General features: G+C 42.2%; 1 protein-coding gene across 2 annotated transcripts in view; it reads right to left on the bottom strand.

Annotated features, from left to right (window-relative positions):
* Nucleotides 1–645: 645 nt before the first annotated feature.
* Nucleotides 646–21494, bottom strand: part of ctdspla (CTD (carboxy-terminal domain, RNA polymerase II, polypeptide A) small phosphatase-like a) — a 40089-nt gene continuing 19240 nt past the window's right edge. The window contains exons 2-8 of one of the 2 annotated variants that reach the window (XM_084939371.1): nucleotides 16323–16489; nucleotides 15066–15098; nucleotides 10933–11034; nucleotides 6166–6222; nucleotides 5345–5437; nucleotides 5071–5256; nucleotides 646–1823 (exon numbers count right to left, since the gene is read on the bottom strand). In XM_084939371.1, the coding sequence (XP_084795497.1) occupies nucleotides 1698–1823; nucleotides 5071–5256; nucleotides 5345–5437; nucleotides 6166–6222; nucleotides 10933–11034; nucleotides 15066–15098; nucleotides 16323–16489 (764 nt within the window). In that variant the 3' untranslated portion in view covers nucleotides 646–1697. The remainder of the gene's footprint in view (nucleotides 1824–5070; nucleotides 5257–5344; nucleotides 5438–6165; nucleotides 6223–10932; nucleotides 11035–15065; nucleotides 15099–16322; nucleotides 16490–21494) is intronic. The other variant, XM_084939372.1, reaches the window with a different exon arrangement.

The raw sequence follows: 21494 nt of genomic DNA, 5'->3' as shown, positions 1-21494 counted from the left end.
CCGTTCTTACCTGGTGTGCTCGTCTGCTGCTGTGGCCCATGTGCTTCTAGATTCAGAAATGCTCTTCTGCAAACCTTTGTTATTACAAGTGGTTGTGACTTACTGTTGCCTTCCCGTCTGCTCAGAGAAGTCCATCAATCTACTCTCCTGAGGCATCAACACAGCACCAACAACCATGCCACATTTAGTCATTTAAATCAGTTTTCTTCTTCATTCTGGTGCTCAGTTTGGACTTCAGCGGCTACCTTGACCATGTGTACATACCTACATCCACTGACTTGCTGCCATGTAATTGGCTGATTAGATATTTGCATTAATGAGCAGGTAAACATTGTAATCAATGAAGTGTTCATATGTTTCTGCATGTTTTTAGGTTCATATATTTTGTGTTTTCATTTTTTTACTGTAGCTGTCACATTGCTGTGTTTTGGGCTTTGTTCATATGGCTTATTAATGTTTTTTTCTGTGTTAAGGACATGGGTTGTTACAGAGGTTTGTGAAAGCTGGTGTGTGCAGCCCATGCATTAGTTGAATTCAGGCATCGCTAAATGCTATGCGCTGGTCCTTTAGTTCATTGTAAAGTGATTATCACAGTTATTGCCATTAAGTGAGTTTTGTGAGAATCATTACTCCACGACAGACACAGACAGTGTGCAAACTTGCAACTTTAATAACGTTGTACAGTACGATTTCAACAGCATTCTTTACAATGCACCCAGGACCCTTTCCCCGAATAAATAGAATTTTATATATCTAAGCTAATCTTTCTATTTTTTTTCCTCAAACATTTATTGGTGGACAGTGATGTCATCACAGATATATTTTTTTTTCTTCAGTTACCTAAACGGCGTTTCAAAGTCCTCAAGAATCATCAATTTACAGTCACTACCGAGGATCAAATGATGCCGTTTAGTCACAAATCACATTGAATTGTAAAAACCTTTGGTAAATTTAACAATTCAATGCTACATAACTGAAAATCAAAAGTCATCCAGGACTAACAAGCTACTTTTCTTCCCCCTCTAATCCAAGAAGTGGTCATTTCACTTCTTTCGGATTAAATGACGTTATCAAAGACTCCATTTCAACTTCAATTTAAAGATTCAGTGAATACACTTTTGGAGAATTGACTAAATATGCAGCATAAAAATGCTCACCCCATAACCCGACACAAGAAAATCAGCACAGTAATGAAGGCACTTCATTCTGTAAAGAGAAGTTAAATCACAGTTGGTTAGAACGAAAAAAAATCAAACGAGGAACGACGGCCTGCATAGCACTGCTCAACACAAAAACCCAACAGGTCATCGATTCTCAGAAACAAACGAAACAAAAATCGAAAAATTTGTGTATTTGATCGTTTTTCGGTAACTAAAATACTTGGAATAGTAAAACCTCCTCTCTCTGATAGAAAAATTACTTTATGCTTGTCTTGCGCTTAGAAACATTTAATATGTACATACAGTAATAGAATCTTTTTTCAGCTAGAGTCCTGTACAAAGAGTCCAAGAACCCAGAGAATCCACACTGTTGTTTTATTTTGATCAAGAGTAGATCATTTGCCTGAAATCCACCAACTGGGGAAGCTTCCCAGAGCTCTTCGAAGGACTGGAGTCGGGCTACGGGGCCGTGGCAGAGAGGGGAGGCTTCTGTTCAGCAGGGCTTAGGCAGGAGGGATCAGCTGGAGTGGCTGTCTGCTACCTGTTCCTTAGGCTCTGTAACAGACTGTAAACGTCCTCCTCTTTACTGAGACCCTCAAACAAGGGAATGAGGTCCAGAAGCTCCGTGTCTGTCATATCATCAAACCAAGACTGCACTGGGACCTGTGGCAGAAAAACACACCCACATTTACATTAGAATCAGAAAGAAAAAGAAAGACCGATCTTATTTAAAGAAGGAAGAAGTGGCCGACAATAGATACCATAGACGCTTAAATGTTGCATTACAGTCGGGGTGTTTTGTGTAAATAATTAATGAGGGAAATAAATCAAAGAGTGGCAGCAGCAGCAACTTCTCCACAGACTTGAGAACTCTCATAAAATTGGGAACACTGCCTCTGGCACGAGAACAATGGTGATTATTATTAAATTATTATTTTTATTATTATTAAAAACTCTGACAGTGTCTTACAGATATAATCATCGACATCATTAATCACTTCATAAGTAACTTATTTCCATCACAGCAGTGTATTTTGACCCCGTTCTTGATTAGGCAACAAGTGCAATTGTAGCCGCCATTTAGCTTAACCTTAAAACTTCTTAAGATGTCACATGTTTTGGGATCATGTGAAAAGGAGTTGTGCTGTGCAGAAGTCTTGCGCCACCTCTAATTTCTTTATATTTTGCCTGGAAAATAGGTGCAGTGATTAAATGAATAGAATAGAATAGAATAGAATAGAATAGAAAACTTTATTTGTCAATTTCTTCAAATGTACTTGCCATACAAAGGAATTGAAATTACGTTTCACACTGTCCCATGCGTAGACATTGACAACAATAAAGTGCAGATGCATAACAAAAAACAGCCCTAACAATAAGGTAATATTGAATAGGGACCTAAAAATAAATAAAATAAAGTGTTCCAACAGTGTTCTCTGGAAAATAGTATACTAGTCTATATAATAATATAAATAATGCTAAAAGAAATACTAAAAATATGTAGCAGCAGGTGTGTGCAATTGCAATGCAGAGGTAGTTGTTTCCAGTCAGGAATGTTTTCCAGTTCTTGGTTCAGAGAGTGTTTTCTTGTTGGAGAGTGTGGGGGGGTGGGGGTGGGGGGGGGTGGGAGGGGTAGAGTCCAGTCTGTCTTCCTATACTTCTGCCAATCTGGTGATTCTGCTGGCTAGGAGCCGGGAGGGAAGAGAGTTCAGCAGTCTCACAGCCTGGTGGATGAAGCTGTTGGTGAGCCTGGTAGTGCGGGAGCGGAGACTTCTGTATCTCTTTCCAGAGGGCAGGAGGCTGAACAGACAGTGCGCGGGGTGGGTTGCATCGTTGACAATTGTGATGGCTTTGCGGGTGAGGCGAGTGGTGTAAATGTCTTGCAGGGAGGGGAGTGGTACACCAACTATCCTCTCAGCTGTTCTCACAATGCGTTGTAGAGCTTTCCTATTATAGTCAGTGCAGCTACCGCCCCACACAGTGATGCAGCTGGAGAGGATACTTTCAATAGTTCCTCTGTAGAATGTGGTCAGGATGGGTGGTGGAGCACTTGCCCGCTTGAGTTTGCGCAGGAAGTAGAGGCGCTGTTGTGCTTTCTTGGCCAGTGATGCTGTGTTGGTGGTCCAGGAGAGGTCCTCACTGATGTGCACCCCCAGGAACTTGGTGCTGCTCACCCTCTCCACCGCAGCGCCGTCGATGGTCAATGGGGGGTGACAGGCGTGGCCTCTCTGGAAGTTGACAATAATCTCCTTGGTCTTACTAACATTTAGCAGGAGGTTGTTGTCTCTGCACCACGTGGTGCAGAAGCGTGCAAACATACGTGGAAATACACTATAAATGAATATATACAATTCTAACAAGCTTGAAAGTTCATATTTGTTTGACCGCCTTTGTTCTTCAGCATAGTCTGTCATCTTTTAGGCAAGCTTCCTTCTTCTTGAAGGACATACAAAGCCCTTCTTTGGATCTTGGCTGCCTTTTTTTGTTCTGTTCTCTGTCAAGATGATCCCACAGTGCTTCAATAATGCTGAGGTCCAGGCTCTGCGGAGGCCAATCCATGACCCGAAGTGTTCCACTGTGCGTATTTGGATCCAGTTATGCTTTTACTGCACTCGGGTTCCTTACCTGTTCTTCCCACCTGCATCCCATCGACGGCAATCAGCAAAGCAGTATTTAAGACTAGCCTAGTTCTCCAGTCTTCGCCAGTTCGTTAGCTACCTCGCTGTGGTAACTAGGCCTACTTGTCTCTCATCATGTTATTCCCTGGTACTAACCCCTATCTCAATGTGTCCTCAGTCTGCTTGTGAAGACTCCAAGTTAACCCACCTGCTGCGTATTCACTTGGACGCTAGTTGCTTCAGTCACAACTCACCGATCCAGCCTGCAACTTTACTCCTTGGAAACTCAACTACTCACCACTCACACCTGCCTGCCATCATCTCTGGATCACTGGAAGCATAAGGTTGGAACCTCACCCTTTCACACACCCTTCCAGACACTCACTCGGCTACCCTCCCCAAAGCCTCGCACCTTTCATCCCCATAAGCCTGACCCCTTACCTCATTCTTACCTTTGGCCATTGCACCCAAGCTCTGGATATCGACCACCTTTTCCCTCTGTTTCAGTGCCTTTGTGTCGGGGACTCATACTACGTTCCCACGCTTCCTTTCCCTTGCATTCAAAGTTTGTTAAAAATCATTTTTCGTGTGTCCATTGAGTCTGCTTTTGGGTCCACTCCCACCTACCGGCCTTTCGGCCTTGACAGATTTTCAGTCCAGTTCTTGCATAATTTGTCTTTTATTCCTGTTTTCTCGTTTATGAATGGTTTCTTGACAGCCACTTTTCCACTGAGACCATTTCTGAAGACGCTTCAGTGAACAGTAGATGCATCAACTGAAGGGCCAGATGCCTCTTCTTCTTTTATCCTTCTCTTGTCCAGTTTCCTCAAATTCTTTAATGACACACTGCTGAGATATGCCAAGTTTTTAGCTAGTAGACGATGCCAAAATACTCATTTGTGTCTGTGAAACTGTGTTGTCTTTGACATTTTTCATACATTTAATTAAAGAAATGTGAACAAATGTGAACAAGAGTTTTTTGCTAAGTTATCTGTTATGTGTGGATAAAAAACTGGCGCCTACTTCTGAAGAAAGAACAAAATGGTCAGACACAATGACTGGACTGTTGATAAAACAGCAAATGTCCAAAGGAAAGACCTTGAAAGCCTGAAGAACTATTGCTCAAGACCACTTTAAAAAATTCCAAGAAAATCCGGTTCCTTGGAAGCAGAATATGCACAAACGAGGCGTAGTTCAAGACTTTTCCACAGTGTTCTACTTCCTGCTACCAAGAATGAATGACTTTGAATCTGTATGTTTTAGATCAAAAATCTCTTTAAAAAATAACTTACTGCATTCTCAGGGTGGAAGATGTAAGAGGCAGGTGAGTTGTCTATGATGATGACTTTGCTGAGCTCTCGGCCCAGTCGGCTGAGGTCTTTGACGTAGTTTCCTCTGTGGAAAACACAGGATTCCCTGAAGAGACGGGCGCGAAACACCCCCCATTGGTCCAGCAGGTCCGCCACAGGGTCAGCATACTAAACAGGCCAAAGCGCATCAGGTTGAGCAGCGCACAGCAAATGAACAGAAGCATTACTGTAACTGTCAAAGCAGCTGGGAACCAACCTTGGCTAAGCTTGCTGTGAAGAGGACACATTCAAACATCTCCCCCATTTTCTGGAGGAACTCGTCCACATGAGGCCTCTTCAGCACGTACACCTGAAACCGAGACACGTAACGAACACGTCTTCGTTATGTCTTTTATTTTCAAAATACATTTTTTGGAGCAAAAACCCAAACAAGAAATCTTCTTCTTCTTGAAATCTTCTTTAGCTGCTCTATAACTATTCAGTTCAATTTTACCCACTTGCAGATTTGTGTTTTAGTAAAACTGGGATACAAAAATGAAACTTAAAACATTTTTGAGCAATACTTGGATGCTTTGAGGTCTTATTTTTCATTGCTTGTCATCTTCGTCCTTCTTAGTAGATCTCTGCAGGTTAGTTGCTGCCTCCAAGTGCAAGTAATCAAGCATAGGCCAAAGCAGATGCAGAAAGCCTATCCTGGATTACTTGAACCAGGTTACAGCTACAATATCACTTCCTTTGCTTCAAACCGGACACAGACAATTAAACCTTCAAAAGGACGCCGCCCTTTATGCACATTTCTACTCAGTGCACAATCTCTTCTGCTACAAACTCAACAGCAGCTTCAACATTGTGCGCCGAAACACTCGCGTCACTGTCCAGTTATCTTTACCGCAGCAAGGATTCAAAGAATAAATCAAAGACAACTAAACAGTTTGAGCTTAAATCGCTTTGAGATAAAAGGGAATAATAAATACAGAGGAAAGTAAAGTGAAGCCAAAGTCTCCACTCTTATAAATTCACACATATTGTTTTATTCAAGCCCATTTCTGGAAGCCCTCCATATCGGTGCAGTATTACCTGATGAACGGTGCCATCAATCTCCACCGGAACAATGAAGTCCGCATTGCTAATGGGCTGCAGGACGACAAGAAACAAGGAAAAGATTCAAAAACTTCACTCTGACAGGGAAACAGTCCAGCCACAAGCTTGCATGCGGTTTAAAAAGAGAGACAGGTTAAAAACTCCTGTAAGGTGCCCCAGGCAAATGATGAAGGCTTTCAGCATAATGTGGTTCCCTCTGCTCCAGTGCTCCGTATCTCAGTGTTAAATAACAACCAGGCGTGAGACTCTGGGGAGAAACCTGAGAGCCGAACAAGATGACAGACTTGAACGCGGACAGGAGGAGTGCTGCCTTTTTACTCCGCATGACTTGTGTCATTTTTTTTTCTCCTAATGCAAGAAAAGGGGAGAGGAGAGGAGCAGGAGGCAAGAGGAAGATAGATGCCAGAGGGGATGTGGGTGGAAGACGAGCAGAGGGTGTAAAGACGGAGGATGAAAGGATTAGGTAGGAGGCACGACGGTGTCATTTCAGAGAGGGAAAGGAAGAAAAACAGGTGACAGGGAAAATCTGCTTGTTTTCAAAGACACACAATTTTATGTAGGAGCTTATAGTTTGCTGTATAGAAAGAAAACTAACTGAAGATTATTTAGACATATCACTTAATTTAAATTCCACTGCTCAATTTTAAAGAAATCTCCAAAGCTTGGTCTTTGATAATGTCCGGGAACGACAACTTTGCTTCTGAATTTATTGCTTAATTCTGCATTACAGAGTCAAATACCAGTGGCTACACAAACAAGCGTTTGAAGTTCAAAAGCTATTTTAATCAAAATGTTAATTAGCTCCTTCCTTCCCCGCAAAAATAAAACATTTGGCAGATAAAATCAGATCCTGCCCTCACTGTTTGAAGACTAAAGAGTGTCGAAGCTAGGCTAATTAGCCAACTTGTTTATTTGTTGTTGCTTTTTCCTCAGATTAGCTTTTAATTGAACTACGTTTACCTACAGCTTTAATGACGTATTAAACTCAGCCACTGCACCGGAGCATGAGAAGCTATTTCCCCAAATCTAGCATATAGGATAAGACAAAATGAGAGAGCATCTATTCTTAACTAGCTGCTCTAGTTATCGTGATTTTTTTTTTTGCTATTTAGCTTTATAGACATGCTAATGTAACATGCTAATGATACCATGTTAAACCATATCAAAAGATTCCTGTATTTAAGCCCAAACGTTTAATTGCATTTTCTTTGTTTAAATTAATTACAATATAGTGAGATACAGAGCAATTATTTAAAACTTGTATGTACAGTACTCGCAACTAATGCACATTTTAAAAAGCCTGTAAAATGTCTTGTTATGCATGTGTGTTGTTACTGCGATTATTCTGGCATTAAACTCCAGTTAGAAAATACAGTTCAGTACCATCCAGCAGAGGGGGTGTTTGCTATAGGAATACAAAGTGCAGCACTTTGACCTTCCAAATGTCCATACGTGAGTCTAATAGGATCAGTGTGACAACCAGAGGTGCTTTCTTCTTCCTTTATCTGACACCAGAGTGAGTCAATTAACAGTAAAAGCCTCCCTAGATAAACAGTATTTATTCTACGCCTCGGTTTTGCATTATGATATTTAGCTTTGGTTAATGTTTACACCAGAGGGCAAAAATGACTGAAGCTCTTCTAAAACTGTCTAAAAATAAAAAATAAAAACAGTGACAAGCTGGAAAGAGGACAAGGATGCCAGCATACCGTCACAAAGAGAATGGGAAGAGATGAGTGCGATACAGAAGGAGCCAGAGATGCAGAAACAGACTTCGCTCTGCTCCTGTGCCTACTGCTCTTCTGCTGAATCACTCCATCATCTGAAGACTGAAGACACAACAGCTGCTAATTGCCCTGCTCTGTAACAGACTCGGATCAGAGTCGGCAAGAGATGCGGAAATGCAGCAGGATTACATATGTGGGGGGGCAACCAAGGTAAACGTTATGCGGGCAGTTGTGTAATTATGGATTTCTGCCGAACCGTGGGTTGCTTCACCTGCTGACCACACTCTGGCTCAGAATCAGGGCTCTACATACATTTACGCACCTTTACTTCATGAGAATTAGTGCCATTAAAAACATCTCCATGTAATTCTACAGCATACCCTAACATCACAAATTACTTAAAATACACCTTTTCTCATTGGCTAGCATTCCAATTAATTCAAACTTTAGCTGGCCTATTATATTCATATGTGTACAGTAAAAGAAGTTAGATGTCCCTGGGTAAGGTAAGAAGAAAGGTTGTATTAAAAGACTGTTAGGGAAGCAACTTATGATTATTTTGCATGTTGCATGGCCAAAGTTCTTAACTTGACCATGTTTTTTGGCACTTTTTCACCCTTCTGCTTCAGGGATGAGACCCAGTTTAACCGGACAATGCCAGTTCTCAGTACATAAATCAGATGAACTGCAATGTCCTGCACAGAGTGCTGACTTAAACCCCATCCAACATCTTTAAGATGGACTGCGACACCAAGTGCGGGTGTTGATCTCACTAATACCATTGTAGCTGGACGGGACTGCATCCCTGCAGCCAGGACCCAAAAAATATCAGGGAAATCGATCCCAAGAGAGGAAAAGGCTGTTGTGGAATTTTAATGCTCAGATGTTGAGCAAGACATCTTTTGACAAGTGCTTTGCAAATGCACGCTGTTCAAATTACTACAGTGTACAGCATGCCGATCAGTCTTCATTCATTTCAGCTACTTGTGCACATCTAACACACACACAGCAGCTAATCTCAGAGAGGGCTCAGGATTTATCTCCCCATCCATAATATGCAGGATAAAAGCAAGAGTATGTGATGTGTTATGTAACGTTTCTTTTTTAGTCTACGTCCATCTGTGCAGCGTCTCTATCCCTTGTCAGTTGTTGTTATTCTGCTATAATTGTGTAATTTCCAGTAGAAGCATGTATTTTCTTTGGAAAGAAAATGCTTAATATTTGACATCAAAATCACCTTGAAACGGGAAAGCTACAGGAAATCCTGCTATGCTTCTGAAAGGAACTGAAAATGCTGCGTTGTGCCACTTTCTGTCTCCCTCTCTTCCTCTCTCAACGTATTTCCATTTAATGCATTGTGAATCCATTTCATACCGCACACTGATCTGGGAACTAAATGAATTTTGATGGACTGGGTATCTGGTGTGTGAGTTTGATCAAAAGGAAAAAAAGAATAATTTTGGGCTCGTTTTGGCCTGCAGTGTATTAGATCCAGGATTTCTGCACAGTCCATTCCACAGCCATTCAAACCAAGAGTACACTGCATTGGACACACCCTAGTGTGTGGGTGAGCCTGTATGATTGTGTGTGTGTGTGTGTGTGTGTGAGTGTGTGGCCCTGACCTGCTGGCATGTGATTCTGATGGGTGTGTCCGCTTCAATGTTTGTGTGTGCGTTTGTGTGCCTTTCGTCCTTTTACAGTCCAAAGCAATCGAGTCAATGTACTCAAAGTTTTTTTTCTTCTCTACAATCATTTTAATTAAAAGGAGTTCCACTCAAGTGGAACATAAAACTTCTACTTCAACTTTACTTTGAGCTATTTTGTTGCGTAGCTCGCCGACACTGAGCGCAAAAGCACTCAAGCGCAGGTAGTACTCACAGGTATAACGAGATCAGTTGAAGCCGGGGCAGAGCTGTGCTCAAATGGGTCACTAGGTGTGCCAGGTGTGTCAGTAGAGGGAGCTTTTGATGGTGAGAGACAAGAGCCATTTACAAGGATAGTGTACTAGTACCTACTATACTGGGCTTTCCCTTTAAGTGCCTGCAGCAGGCTGAAAAAAGCACTATAACATGTTTGTGAGTGAAAAATAGCTGTACATCTGTGCCATTACATATACAGATGGAGCATTTTAAGCATATTTTCAGCCTGTAAGTAGTACTGCTCACTACTGAAAACAAAAGCAGGGCTGGCACCAATTAAGCTACATACAAATTGCAGTCTAATGAAAACCACAAATATCCAAATGTCATGAATTTTAAGTTTGAAACTTGGCTTGAATTATTTATGGTTTGAGAAATCAAATTATTTTAATTATCGTAATGAAATTAGATGACAAAAAACCATTAGACGTGGATGTGGTATGATCATGTCTAACTGTTGGGCAACCCAGCGGTGCAGCGGTAGGCTGATATATATTTTGAAGACCGATACCGATATTTGATGATTAATTAATTAATTGATATTAAGCACCACAAAGAAGATTCTGTGTTCGAACTCGCTGATTTTTCTTGCAGGTTTTCCCTGTTTGCCATGTGAATTTCCTCCAACCGACTAAAGACACGTTACATTAATTGAGAAGCATAAACTGGCCACTGATGTGGATGCTGTGCATCAATGGTGTGCTGTGCTGTACTGTTTTCTCTTATGGATCACTTGATGCTTCACCTCCCTTGAAACCCAGTTTGCAATGGATGCATGGACAGAAACTTGATGAGAAAATCAGTCTTCCAGGTCTTCTTAGTCAGATAGCTGTTCTTGCTCTTTCTCGTTCTCACCTGTTCTAACAGGTATTAAGAACCCTTTATACTCTGAAGGACATAGATTCATGCGATTATGTGTAGCTCAGTGATGCTAACAGGGCTCATGCTATTTGTCCTCAGTAGAGTCATTTTTCAGGACCTATTTCTGTTTAATCCAACTGTGGCTGCACAGCAACAGCATGAGGAAAAACAAAACGCAGCGTTGGCGTATTTCAAAGTGCACAGTGTGTTTGAGGTCATGTAGGGAGTTGCCGTACCTTGAAGGAGCTGTGTACAAGGGTTTCGTCCAGATCGATCACTACGCAGTTCTTGCCATAGTCTGCTATGCTGACCTCTGGCAGAAGGAACTTGGCTGGAGGCTGCAGAGAAAACACACACATGCATACTTAATGGTACGCATATAGAGAAGTGCATTATCGGGAACAGGCGGCCACACACGCACACACTGAGGGTGTGTTGGTGGCTCAGTCAGAGTGTTGGTTAAGATCACTTCGGGTGTTTGGGGTGACACTCAAGAAACACTTCTCAGGATTAATGACCTGCAGGCGGGTGTCCCTAAGCTTCTGCGGCTCAGAGATATATCAGCACTTTGACAACATGGAATGCTTCTCCTCTGATTGCAGATGTTACATTATTAAAAGTATGCGAAAATCACAAAGTCATATAGATTTCACTTAAAGTTTTTTAACAAGAAGTCTTGAAACTGCTTAGAAAATCGTCGATGCACGGAGAGGAAAAGGGATTTAGTGTGTAGCCACAAGCTGTATGATTTAGCCAAATTATATGAGCTCATCTGACTATCCTACATAAGGAAAAAAGAGCTCCAATTATCTCTGCTCGACCCTGATGTCTACATCACCAGTGCTTATTTCCAGACTATCCCCAGAATGTGTTAAGAGCATCAACAGGGAGCAGTTTTTTCCTGACATTATACTTGATACTTGATGTCCAATTAAATGCCATCGTATGTGAATTTAGGAGCTATTTCTTCAGATGATAATATTCAAAGTGACATGCCTGCTTTTCTTGCTGGACTCTCCTCGGCGCTGATATTTTCTGTGTTACCTCATGATGACAGAGTTCTGGTGACTATGCTGTCTTTATGATCGGGTGGGACACCATTGTCCTCTACGAGGTGAGCCTGAGGTTACAGGCAGGCACGGGGCAGATGGTCCGGCCATGGGGGTGCGCACACTCAAACCACACACACACATACAGATCGTGCACCAGCATATACACGTTCATCCACACACATAGAGGCTGGGATCAACGACTCTGCCAGCCTTAAATACATATGCATGTATGTGTACTTCTGTGTGTGTTTTTTGGTCCACCATGACTGAATTATTATGCCTAATGGCAGGACTGCATGCTGATGTATCACAGGAAACATTCTTTTTGAGCAAGGGCACTGAATGGCATCCTGTCAGGCCGTGATGAATGTGATTTACACATGCAGGTTGAACAAAGAAAGAAAGGCTTACTGGGACCTTGACATTCTCACCAGCAGTTAAAATAACCGTGCTCCCAAAGGCACAGCCGGGGAGCGCTCTCACAGACTTGTTAAATGTGCTAACTGATTGAAAATAGTTGATCAGCTGGAAGCAACAGATCAAATAAACAGACAAATTTATCCTCTTTGGATTTATGAGGAAATGAAAATTCCAACATGTCCTAGTTTGTCTTCAAGGAACCCACAGGACATGTACATGCAATCCCTTGCAACAGAAATTCTACTTTTATTATTATTAGAGCATATAGAGAGGAGAAGCAAATGTCTATACTACTGCTACTGAATCAACACGTTCTCGCTCCCAAAGAGTAACATTTTACGCTAGGTGACAAATCGTCTGTATATTATGCTTTCGGCCACCCAACACGTCTCTATAAAATGAGTTCGGAAGCATTAGGAAACATGAGAACCGTTTGGAATGAATCTACACACGTATTTTTATTTTACTTAAATCGCTTTGGAAAACACTATCTAACATGATTAAGGTGGTGGTTAACATTAGGGATAAAGTTAGGGTCAGGGCTGGAATACTGGAACGCGTGTTACCGCGTGAACGTCATTCTATTCGATTTCATCCACAATCCGGCGTGTAGCATAGGAATACGGAAGATCACCTTTCGTGTTCCCATGGAGCGCCTCGGGACGTGACAAATCGTCAGTACATTATGGGTCGGGAGTGAGAACGGGCTGACTGAATAAATGTAAGAGAACCACACTTGAGATAATAACAAGAATTGGCCAAGTAACCAACACATTTGCATTTGTGCTACACACAAAAGTCTTGAGCCACAAGCTTCAGGAATAGTTCTCTGGGCTTCTTGAAGGACATTCAAAGCTCTTCTTTGGATGTTGGCCGGCTTTCGTTGAGTTCTCTGTCAAAATGATCTGACACTGCTTCAATAATGTTGAGGTCTGGGGAGGCCCGTCCAGGACTGATGTCAGTCCGTGTTTTTCTGTCCAGGTATGCTTTTACCGCGTTGGCAGTATGTTTGGGATCATCGTCATGCTCATAAATTAAGCCATGATGGATTAAAATCTAATGGTGCTTTTCTGATTTCATCAACTTTGACAAGATCCCAAACACCACAGGCTGAAATGCAGCCCCAAACTATGACAGAGCCTCCACCGTGAACGGTAGATGAATCAGTTTTTTCCTGCTTTTTAAGAACATGACTTTCAGATTCACCTGCTGTAGATCATTTTTTTTCTTAGTCCTGCCACTTCTTCTTTTGTCCTCCACTTGGCCAGTTTCCTTAAATTTTTATCAAGGACAGGCTGCACATCATACCGATTATGCCAAGTTTTTAGCTAATAGCTTTTTTTTATGCCTGGCAGACTGTGTTATCTTTGGGATTTTTCTTGGGTTCAGCTAAAGAAATGGAAATAAATTGTGCTTTTGCAACAGAATGCTAATGAGAAGTTGCCTAAAGGTCCAATTTAAAATCGGCTCGTTGCTAAGTTGTCTGTTATGTGTAGAAAAAACACTGACGCGTCCCTTGAGTTAGCTGTGTTTTTTTTTATGCTTGAATGATTAGTGTTAAGTGGATTAAGAAAAAGATATTCCTCTGAAATAGTGAGACACGAGGACCGGAGTAAAAAGTGAGTGAAAAAGCTGTGAACTATTGCTCAAGATCACTTTAATAAAGAGCCGGTCTCCTTAAAAGCAAATTATAAAGAAATGAGAGGTGACGCAAGTCTTTTGCAAAGTACTGCAAGTGATACGTGTCTTATTGTTTTAGATATGTTTTACTTTTTAATTATTTATTTATAAAGCTCTAAAATAAATTATTAGAATCTTGAGGTAAAAAGATTTAATAAGAAATGTCTCCATACTTTCTTCATATTGTTATAAACATTTCAAGTTAGTCTAAATTGGATGTTTTCTGATCAGGGAAGATTAACCTGAAATTAAAGTTTGTTATTTTTGACATCTTTCTGTATTTCTGATGAGTTTTTGGAGCTAGAATTTAAAAATTCTTCATTTTAAATGTGTTATTGGGACTCTACTTGCTACTGTGATATTTGTTGTTTTAATATTTTGTCTCTTCTTTTAACACTGTGTTACAACAACAATCGACGCAGCTGTGACCCGTCCAGTTCAGACGCAGATCTTAAAGCCGCCTGTTTGGACCTACCCGTCAAGACAAAGAGCAGACCTCACCGCCGCATGCATTTCCTGTTATTGCAGGGAGGTGTCTGCTGGGTGGTGTAGTTTAAAGCTTGGCTGCGATGTGGGATGCTGTGAGTGTGAATATCCTAAATTACAGTGAACCACAGGCACCACATAGATTCCAAAATAGCTAAATGAATTGCCATTTCAGCACAAACAAAGCAGGGATCAGATGATTCCCCTTTTCTGGTGAGCATCAGATGAAGCACAAGTCGCTGAAACCAAGCCCCCTTCTAATGGACTAACAGCAGTTTATTGACCATTGATTGCATAATCCCAATAAAGCTGTTTTTTATGAAGACGAACGCCTAATTCAATCAGGTCTGTCCACTTGTTTACCCAAAACTGGAGCTGCGATCTGATCTACGGAGAAAAATCGCTCTCATGTTCTTCTCTTTCAATAGTTGGAGAAGCAGGGTAGAGATGGAAAAGACAACAAAGCCACACATAAATCATGCGACAGCAGATGGAACTGAATTGTTTCTTTCTATCAGTCCTGTGAGTGGAGACAAAGCAGCACAAAGGAAAGCCTTGAAAGCTACATGATCATGCGAGAGGGGACAGTGCAAAATTTCATCTGACAGCAAAGAAAAATCACCTCCGTGTCAACAGCTGCATGCAGCAAGAATGATGAGGCACAGCAAGCAGAGGGAGGAGGTTAGCGAGCTGGAGCAAGATGATGAAAAACAAAAGATAATAATACATACACTGGGTATGGGGATGACCTGGACCTGGTCACACTGGAGAAAACAAGCAAAGAGAGAGAAAAAGAGAAAGAGATTAAGGGAGACAGGGTGGAAAAACAAGGGGGGAGGGGGAGAAAGAGGGAAGCGAAAGAAAAACCGTGAAAAAGAAATCCACAACGTCAATATTCCAATCAGCAAATGGGACGGGGAGAAAGCGAGCCTGAGAGACAGGGGGAAGGGATGTATAGTACACACGGTGAGAGGAAAGTGAGAACAACTCAGTCAAAAACAAACACAGCTGCCATAGTAACAAATACGGCTGGCCAGAAATCCAGCAACAGTACACTGTTGGGAGGGACTGTGGGCACGGACCCAGCTCAAAAATCAGCCGCGTACTATAACAAGGCTTTTTATGGCGAGGTTCGCTCGGTTCACTCTAAATTAACGGGAACTCATTTGTTAAGAGGAGGTCCAGAGCGGGTCATTACTGACCACATGTATAGTGCCTGTAAAGGGCCACACATTCCTCCCCTGAATGAGAGACATTTACAGGTAAACAGGAGTGGAAATGTGATACGTCTGCTCCATTTTTAGCCCCGTATACCTGCCTTGGCAGCAGAACACTGTGTTTGTAGAGGAGCTTCAGGGTTTGGCGCCTTTTCCACAGCCAGAACGTTCTCTTCACACATCCTCACTACACTGGTCAGAGTGTAGTGAGGAGAGGGGGAGGCGTGGGTGCCAAGCAATCCATCACCCCCCGACACACAAGGCCCACTTTATGGGGATTAGAGAAGCAGGAGGGTTTTTCGAGTGCATATGTGTGTTTGTGTGTGTCCGTACATGCGTTGTAGTGGGTTCGTGCGTGAGAAAGAGCCAGTGCGCGTCTTTTTTTGGAGCTTCTCGGCGTGCTCAGTGTGTTATTTTGTGTGCAGTTGTGTGCGTAGGCAGATATCGAAGAATGCAAGATGGGAAGTAAGCCCGTATTTTTCAAGCAGTGGATGGTAAACAACCTCTGGGTTCAACGGGTTTGAAGCAGCTGGAAAAATTTGAGGGAGCTCAGCGAGGCTGAGTGCGCCTCAGCTCTCTGCAGGAAAAGGCAAACCCTAACAAGGTCTCTGTAACAAAACCAAACAAATGTTACTTGTTACTGGAACTCCAGTCGAACTAGCACTTCAGTCATAAAATATGAACTAATTCTTGTGTTTGGACACGTAAGATGTAAGTGGTATGGAATCTGGACTGCGGCCAACTCTGACAGGAGAGATAAATGAGCTTTACCTTGGGAGGACTGCCGTTCTCCTCTGGGGGCGGGGGCAGAGAAAGTGTCTTGTTGTTGGCAGGTGGTGGCTCCACGTGGTAGTCATTGTAGTTGCGGAAGCAGCAGAAGAAGGGGCTGAAAATGCTCCGGCTCCGGTGCTTCTTTAGGCTGCTGTTGGACTGGGAGACTGAAAGAAATAAAAGCCAAAAGCGTAAGAGAGGAGAGCGGTTACATGACATTCTTTTATCTTAAAGACCTGCACTGAAATTGCTACTAATATGACTTTGGAGACCGGCGACCAATCCCTGGTGCACCTTATCTCTTGCTCATCATCATGCAAGATAGACTCCAAGCCTACTTGCAACTCACATACTTACGCAGTTAAGCATATGGAGAGATAAATGGATGGCGTTTGACTTTGGAAAGCAGAGAGTAGGAAGTTATAGCTCGCAGACGGTTTGCTTAGCGTTGATTGAAATTAGTGGGAAACAGCTAAAGTGGCTCGTTGTAAAGAAGTGTGACACACTGCCCACCATCTATCCCTATTATACTAAACAACCTGAGTGAGCCGTGCCTCTGACCAAATGAGCGATAGAACTTGGTTTACCATTTTCAAAAACGGTGTCAACATCAAAATACAAACATGAGAAAACACCTACAGCTTTTAGACTTTTCAACATTTCCTCCTCTCAGTGTATCAAATGCTGCTGTTCGAATGTCTGAAGTAGAAACAACAGAGCGATCCTCTGCGTTGGGGCTGGACTGTGTTTCACGTGCATAACTGCATTATGGTGACAAAAGGAGCTGAGATGTACCACATAGTGAGGCATCAGTTCATGCAATACAGAGCACTGGGATAAAAATAGCCCGTCTGAGAGAGCCCTCTGGGGAAGGTAGTCCAGTTAATTAACATCAGGAGAAGAAGAGAGGTCAAGATATAGATTAAAGTGTACTGTCTAGATAGATAGATGTTAGATAATTTCTGTTATTTGACAAGAATTAAGTAAAATTTACGTGTTTGCCAAGAAGGGTTGATCAGGGGCTCCTGGGAGAAAACAACATACACATGTATGTCCCTAGTTACATCATTTCTCCTTCAGTCTCTGAAGCCCATGGCCTACTTTCACACCGACAGAACAGAAACAAGCAGTCTTGAATAGTCTTTAAGGCCTCTATTAATGTTCTTTTTTACATTTTCTGCTAGTGAGGATTAGAGCATAAAAATAGAAATCTGAGCAGCGGTACTACAATGGCTAAAATCTGACAGTGCAATTATCACAAGGTGTTCCCGAAGCAGACGTTCTGCCAGCTTAATTGCTTTAAAGGTGATTTCTCGGACTTGGAAATCCCAAATCTGTTCAAGTCTTCAAAGCGTCCACAGGCTGGCTTTAGCTGAAATCACTGTTTTCAAGGCATCCAACAGTGTCCCTGTTTGCTACTGTTTTGTTAACGTGTTCATACAGCCGTGTGACACAGGCAGCACAGTTAGCCATGCATGCTTGGGCTGTTTGCAGCTTGCTCCTGTTCTGAGAGCCTTCAGACTGACGCCTGGAACTATCCTCGGGTTGCTCAGACTGGATCTGACAGGCTGTGGGCAGTTCGTCTTCTTTGTTTTCGTCATCTTTGTAGTCCAAAGCTCGGTGTGGCTCTTCCTCTATTCTGATAGATGTTCCAGAGAAGCAGCACTTCAGTAAACAAACACAACTAAATGGTTGGAAAAGAAAGGCGACCTGCTGTGTTACTAAAACCCGCGTGGATACTGAAGGAGATGTTTTGCCCATGCAGACATGATCCACAGTTTAAAGTCTGTCGGCTGACATTCTATATTTCTCTTTGCGGATATAAAAGTAAATACACTCTGGTACAGAGACAGCGCATTACTGTTTGAAGCACAACAGGAATTCATTTGATTATAGGAAAGACCCACTGCACTCGCTGAAAGCATTAACCTCAGTAGATAAAGGTCACCAATCACATATGCATACACAAACAGTCCACATAAAGTCATATACGTAGCTTGGTGGAATTAAACACATAGTATAAGCTCCATATGCTGATCTTATCAGTAGGGAATCCACTTCTTGTTCGTAAAGAAACTAAATGCTAACCGTGTCCTTGTGAGCCATAATCCCAAGGAGGAACACTGGTGTCCCAAGAGCCACCAAACTGTTTGTTGATGCTGTGCTATTGATTTAGCAAACACATATTCTAGCATTCCTCTCCATGCTGACTGACAGTATTTGTTTGTCTTTACTTCAATTTATCTATTGCTGTGAAGAGTTGCAAATTGGTTCCTGAATGCATCCAAGCAATGCTGGATGTGCTAAACTTGCAAGCTAAAAACAGCTAAATCCCCCTTTTGGGCTTAGCAGGCTTTTGCCATCCACAGATTCATTTGCGGAGATTTTCATCACACACGGGGGAAATCACTTGGCCCGATTGACTTTTTGACTTGGACTTCTAATGCAGAAACACTATAACACCTATAATTACTTAATCAGAAAGCGAAACGCTTGTTAGCCTTTACTTTGTTAATGACTTTATCAATGACAGCAGCATCTTGTTCCTAAACCGTGTCACTCTGGATAATTCACAGACAAAGTAATGCCTGAAGTAACAAGGTTAGCGTTTCTGGAAAATGTCATTCTTCACGCACCACAATATAAATTCCATTTGCTTTCGTTATTTTGTGACATAGGGAGAAATCTCCAGGACAGATATGTCTTAAAATTTAACAAACCTATCCACGTGGTTGCAGAAAACCGTATTAAAAACATAAAAACTTCAACTCTGTGATCATATCTTTTGATATGTCCCATTTGAGACACTCAATCACCTCCCCTCTTTATTATGTTGGCCCCAAACGCCTTCGTGTAATTCTCCGCTCCTCCATTTTGAGGCCGTCTACATTTTCCCGCCCCGTTCTGGTGCCCCGGTCGGCCTCCTGAAAAAGCAGGTGGGAGTGCACGAGGGAGAGAACGCAGAGGGAGAGAAGGGCGTAGAATGGGTGGAGAGAGAGTTACTGTGGTGAAACAGCCTATACTTGGGTCTGATTCTTACTCCACCTCCTCCTGCACCACCACCCTACACAAACAGAGCTTTCCTTTCTGCCTTGGACACAAACAACATAGCTGAGAGTTGACTGCTGCTGGAGCCTGAGCAAACACACATACTGTACACACACATTCGTGCATGCATGTAGCATATGTTCACATGTTTAGGCAGAGAGCCAAGTACACAGTGATCAACAAATAGCATACTTCACACACTGAGGCACACAGAAACGTTTCTTTCAGTGTCCTTGCCGAGGAATGTGGAGTCAGCCCGCCTTGCATAGTAATGCAACTTTCGTCAGCTCTGGGAATAACAGAGAAAGGTTAAAGGGCAGCACTTGCCATTAAAAACAGAGGCGGATAGACTTGAACAAAGGCTCTAGATTTATAATAATTAGTTAGCACTTCAGCAGTATGTGGCTTAGTTAGCAACAGATACATAATCTAGGGTAAAAGGTGATGCATGAAAATGTCCTTTTCCAACACAAAGCTCAAAGAACAGAGAGCAATATCAGGCCATGTCTGTAGCCTCTTATAATAATGTGTGCAGGTGCACATTATTTGCCCTGCTGAATACGCTTCAACCGATTCAGCATCCCTGCTTGATCTGAGAACTGTGTAAACGGCTCTTCAATTCAGTGCTTATGTTAAAGCTCCAGCTGAACGTTAGGTAACAGTAACAGAAAGCACGCTACTCAAACAGAGACGGCCAGGCCCGAGCTCTCTGCCACATGTTCAGGCACAACCACTAACACGGCCGGAAGAGGAGGTGGTGAGGGGGATGCAGGAAATTCTCAGCATTCTTGACAGGAAGAGATAATCACCCTGTGACCTACAGTGTGGAATAATTCCAGGCTCCAAGAGGGATTGTGATCTCTGCTTTACCTTGAGACTTTTGAGTTGGCCTCTTTTACTGTTCCTTTGAAGGCACAAAAAATGTCACATTTAACAATGCACATAAGGTCTTATAGTATTATATTAGGATGTCCATCACTCTTGATCCATCTCCCTCTGGGTGAAACTGCCCAGAGAGGCAGACAATTCAAGGTTTATTTTTGTTTATGATACATGCTTTTGGCCATTATTTTTATTAGTTAACAATTTACTCACAGTGTTAATTGCTATAACAAGGGAGCACTACTACAACAAAGTTCAGTGTAGTTTTTGTTGTCTTTTTAGTATCTTCCTCTTCTCATAGTACTTTTTAAAAGGTGACAGAGAAGCCCATTTGTGATAGATCCTCACAGCTCTCAGCTCATCTTTGGCGATCCACCAACCAAACCCAAGCCAACAGGTATGTATGATCATTCCAGTGGGTCATGAGTCAACCTCAAGATTTTGTCTCAGTTCATCATGCCAGGTAAACCTCCAGCTGGCGCTGCCCCAAGGACATCTTTAACAGGAGCCACTTAAACTGCCTCTTCTCATTGCCAAAGAGCCAAGTTCTTTTCATTGTGGAATTAAACCTCTCACCCTGATGATGTCACGCCATTACATTCAATCGTGCTTCTTTTTGCAGACGATGTTCTTTTCTCACCAGCATATAAAGGAACAATGTGCAATTAAGTATGAATGCTTAATTGGTTTGTGGATCAGCACTTTTAAGTCTTAAATCCACGGTTTTGCCATGGAAAAGGATGGCATTCCGACTCCAAGTAAAGGCAAAGCATATACCTCAGGTGAAGGAAAAATGGGGAGAAAGGATCACAAGATCAGCTGCAAGCCATCAAAAACAGCTACACTGAACAGCAGTTTTGGATTGGAAGATGAGCCCTAAGGCAAAGCTTTGCTAGTTAATTGATCATTTTCATTTTATATTTTATGTATAATAAACACTTATAGAAACATAAGTATTTATATTTAGCAGCAAAGCAGTTTAGAGTTTTTATATTACTCGCTATTTGAATTTTATTGTCTGTTTTTCCCAAACAGTTTAAAAGCCTCCACACTCTCAGGTCATTCGGTTATCCTGTTTGACTGAGTAAATGCAGCATTCTAGCCCTTAAATCCAAGTCCTATCTGCAGCTGAAGGCTTACCATCCAAATTTAGGCAAACTACTGGCTGCTAACACAACAAATTATGTAACTTAGACAACTTGAGTGCAGGACAACCTTCGGCCAATCAAAAGAGCACTCTTA

This window comes from Perissodus microlepis, chromosome 9, assembly GCF_051167445.1.
Source record: "Perissodus microlepis isolate ML-2025 ecotype Zambia chromosome 9, ASM5116744v1, whole genome shotgun sequence".
Classification (NCBI taxonomy): domain Eukaryota; kingdom Metazoa; phylum Chordata; class Actinopteri; order Cichliformes; family Cichlidae; genus Perissodus; species Perissodus microlepis.
This window is presented reverse-complemented; position numbering and strand designations above follow the sequence as displayed.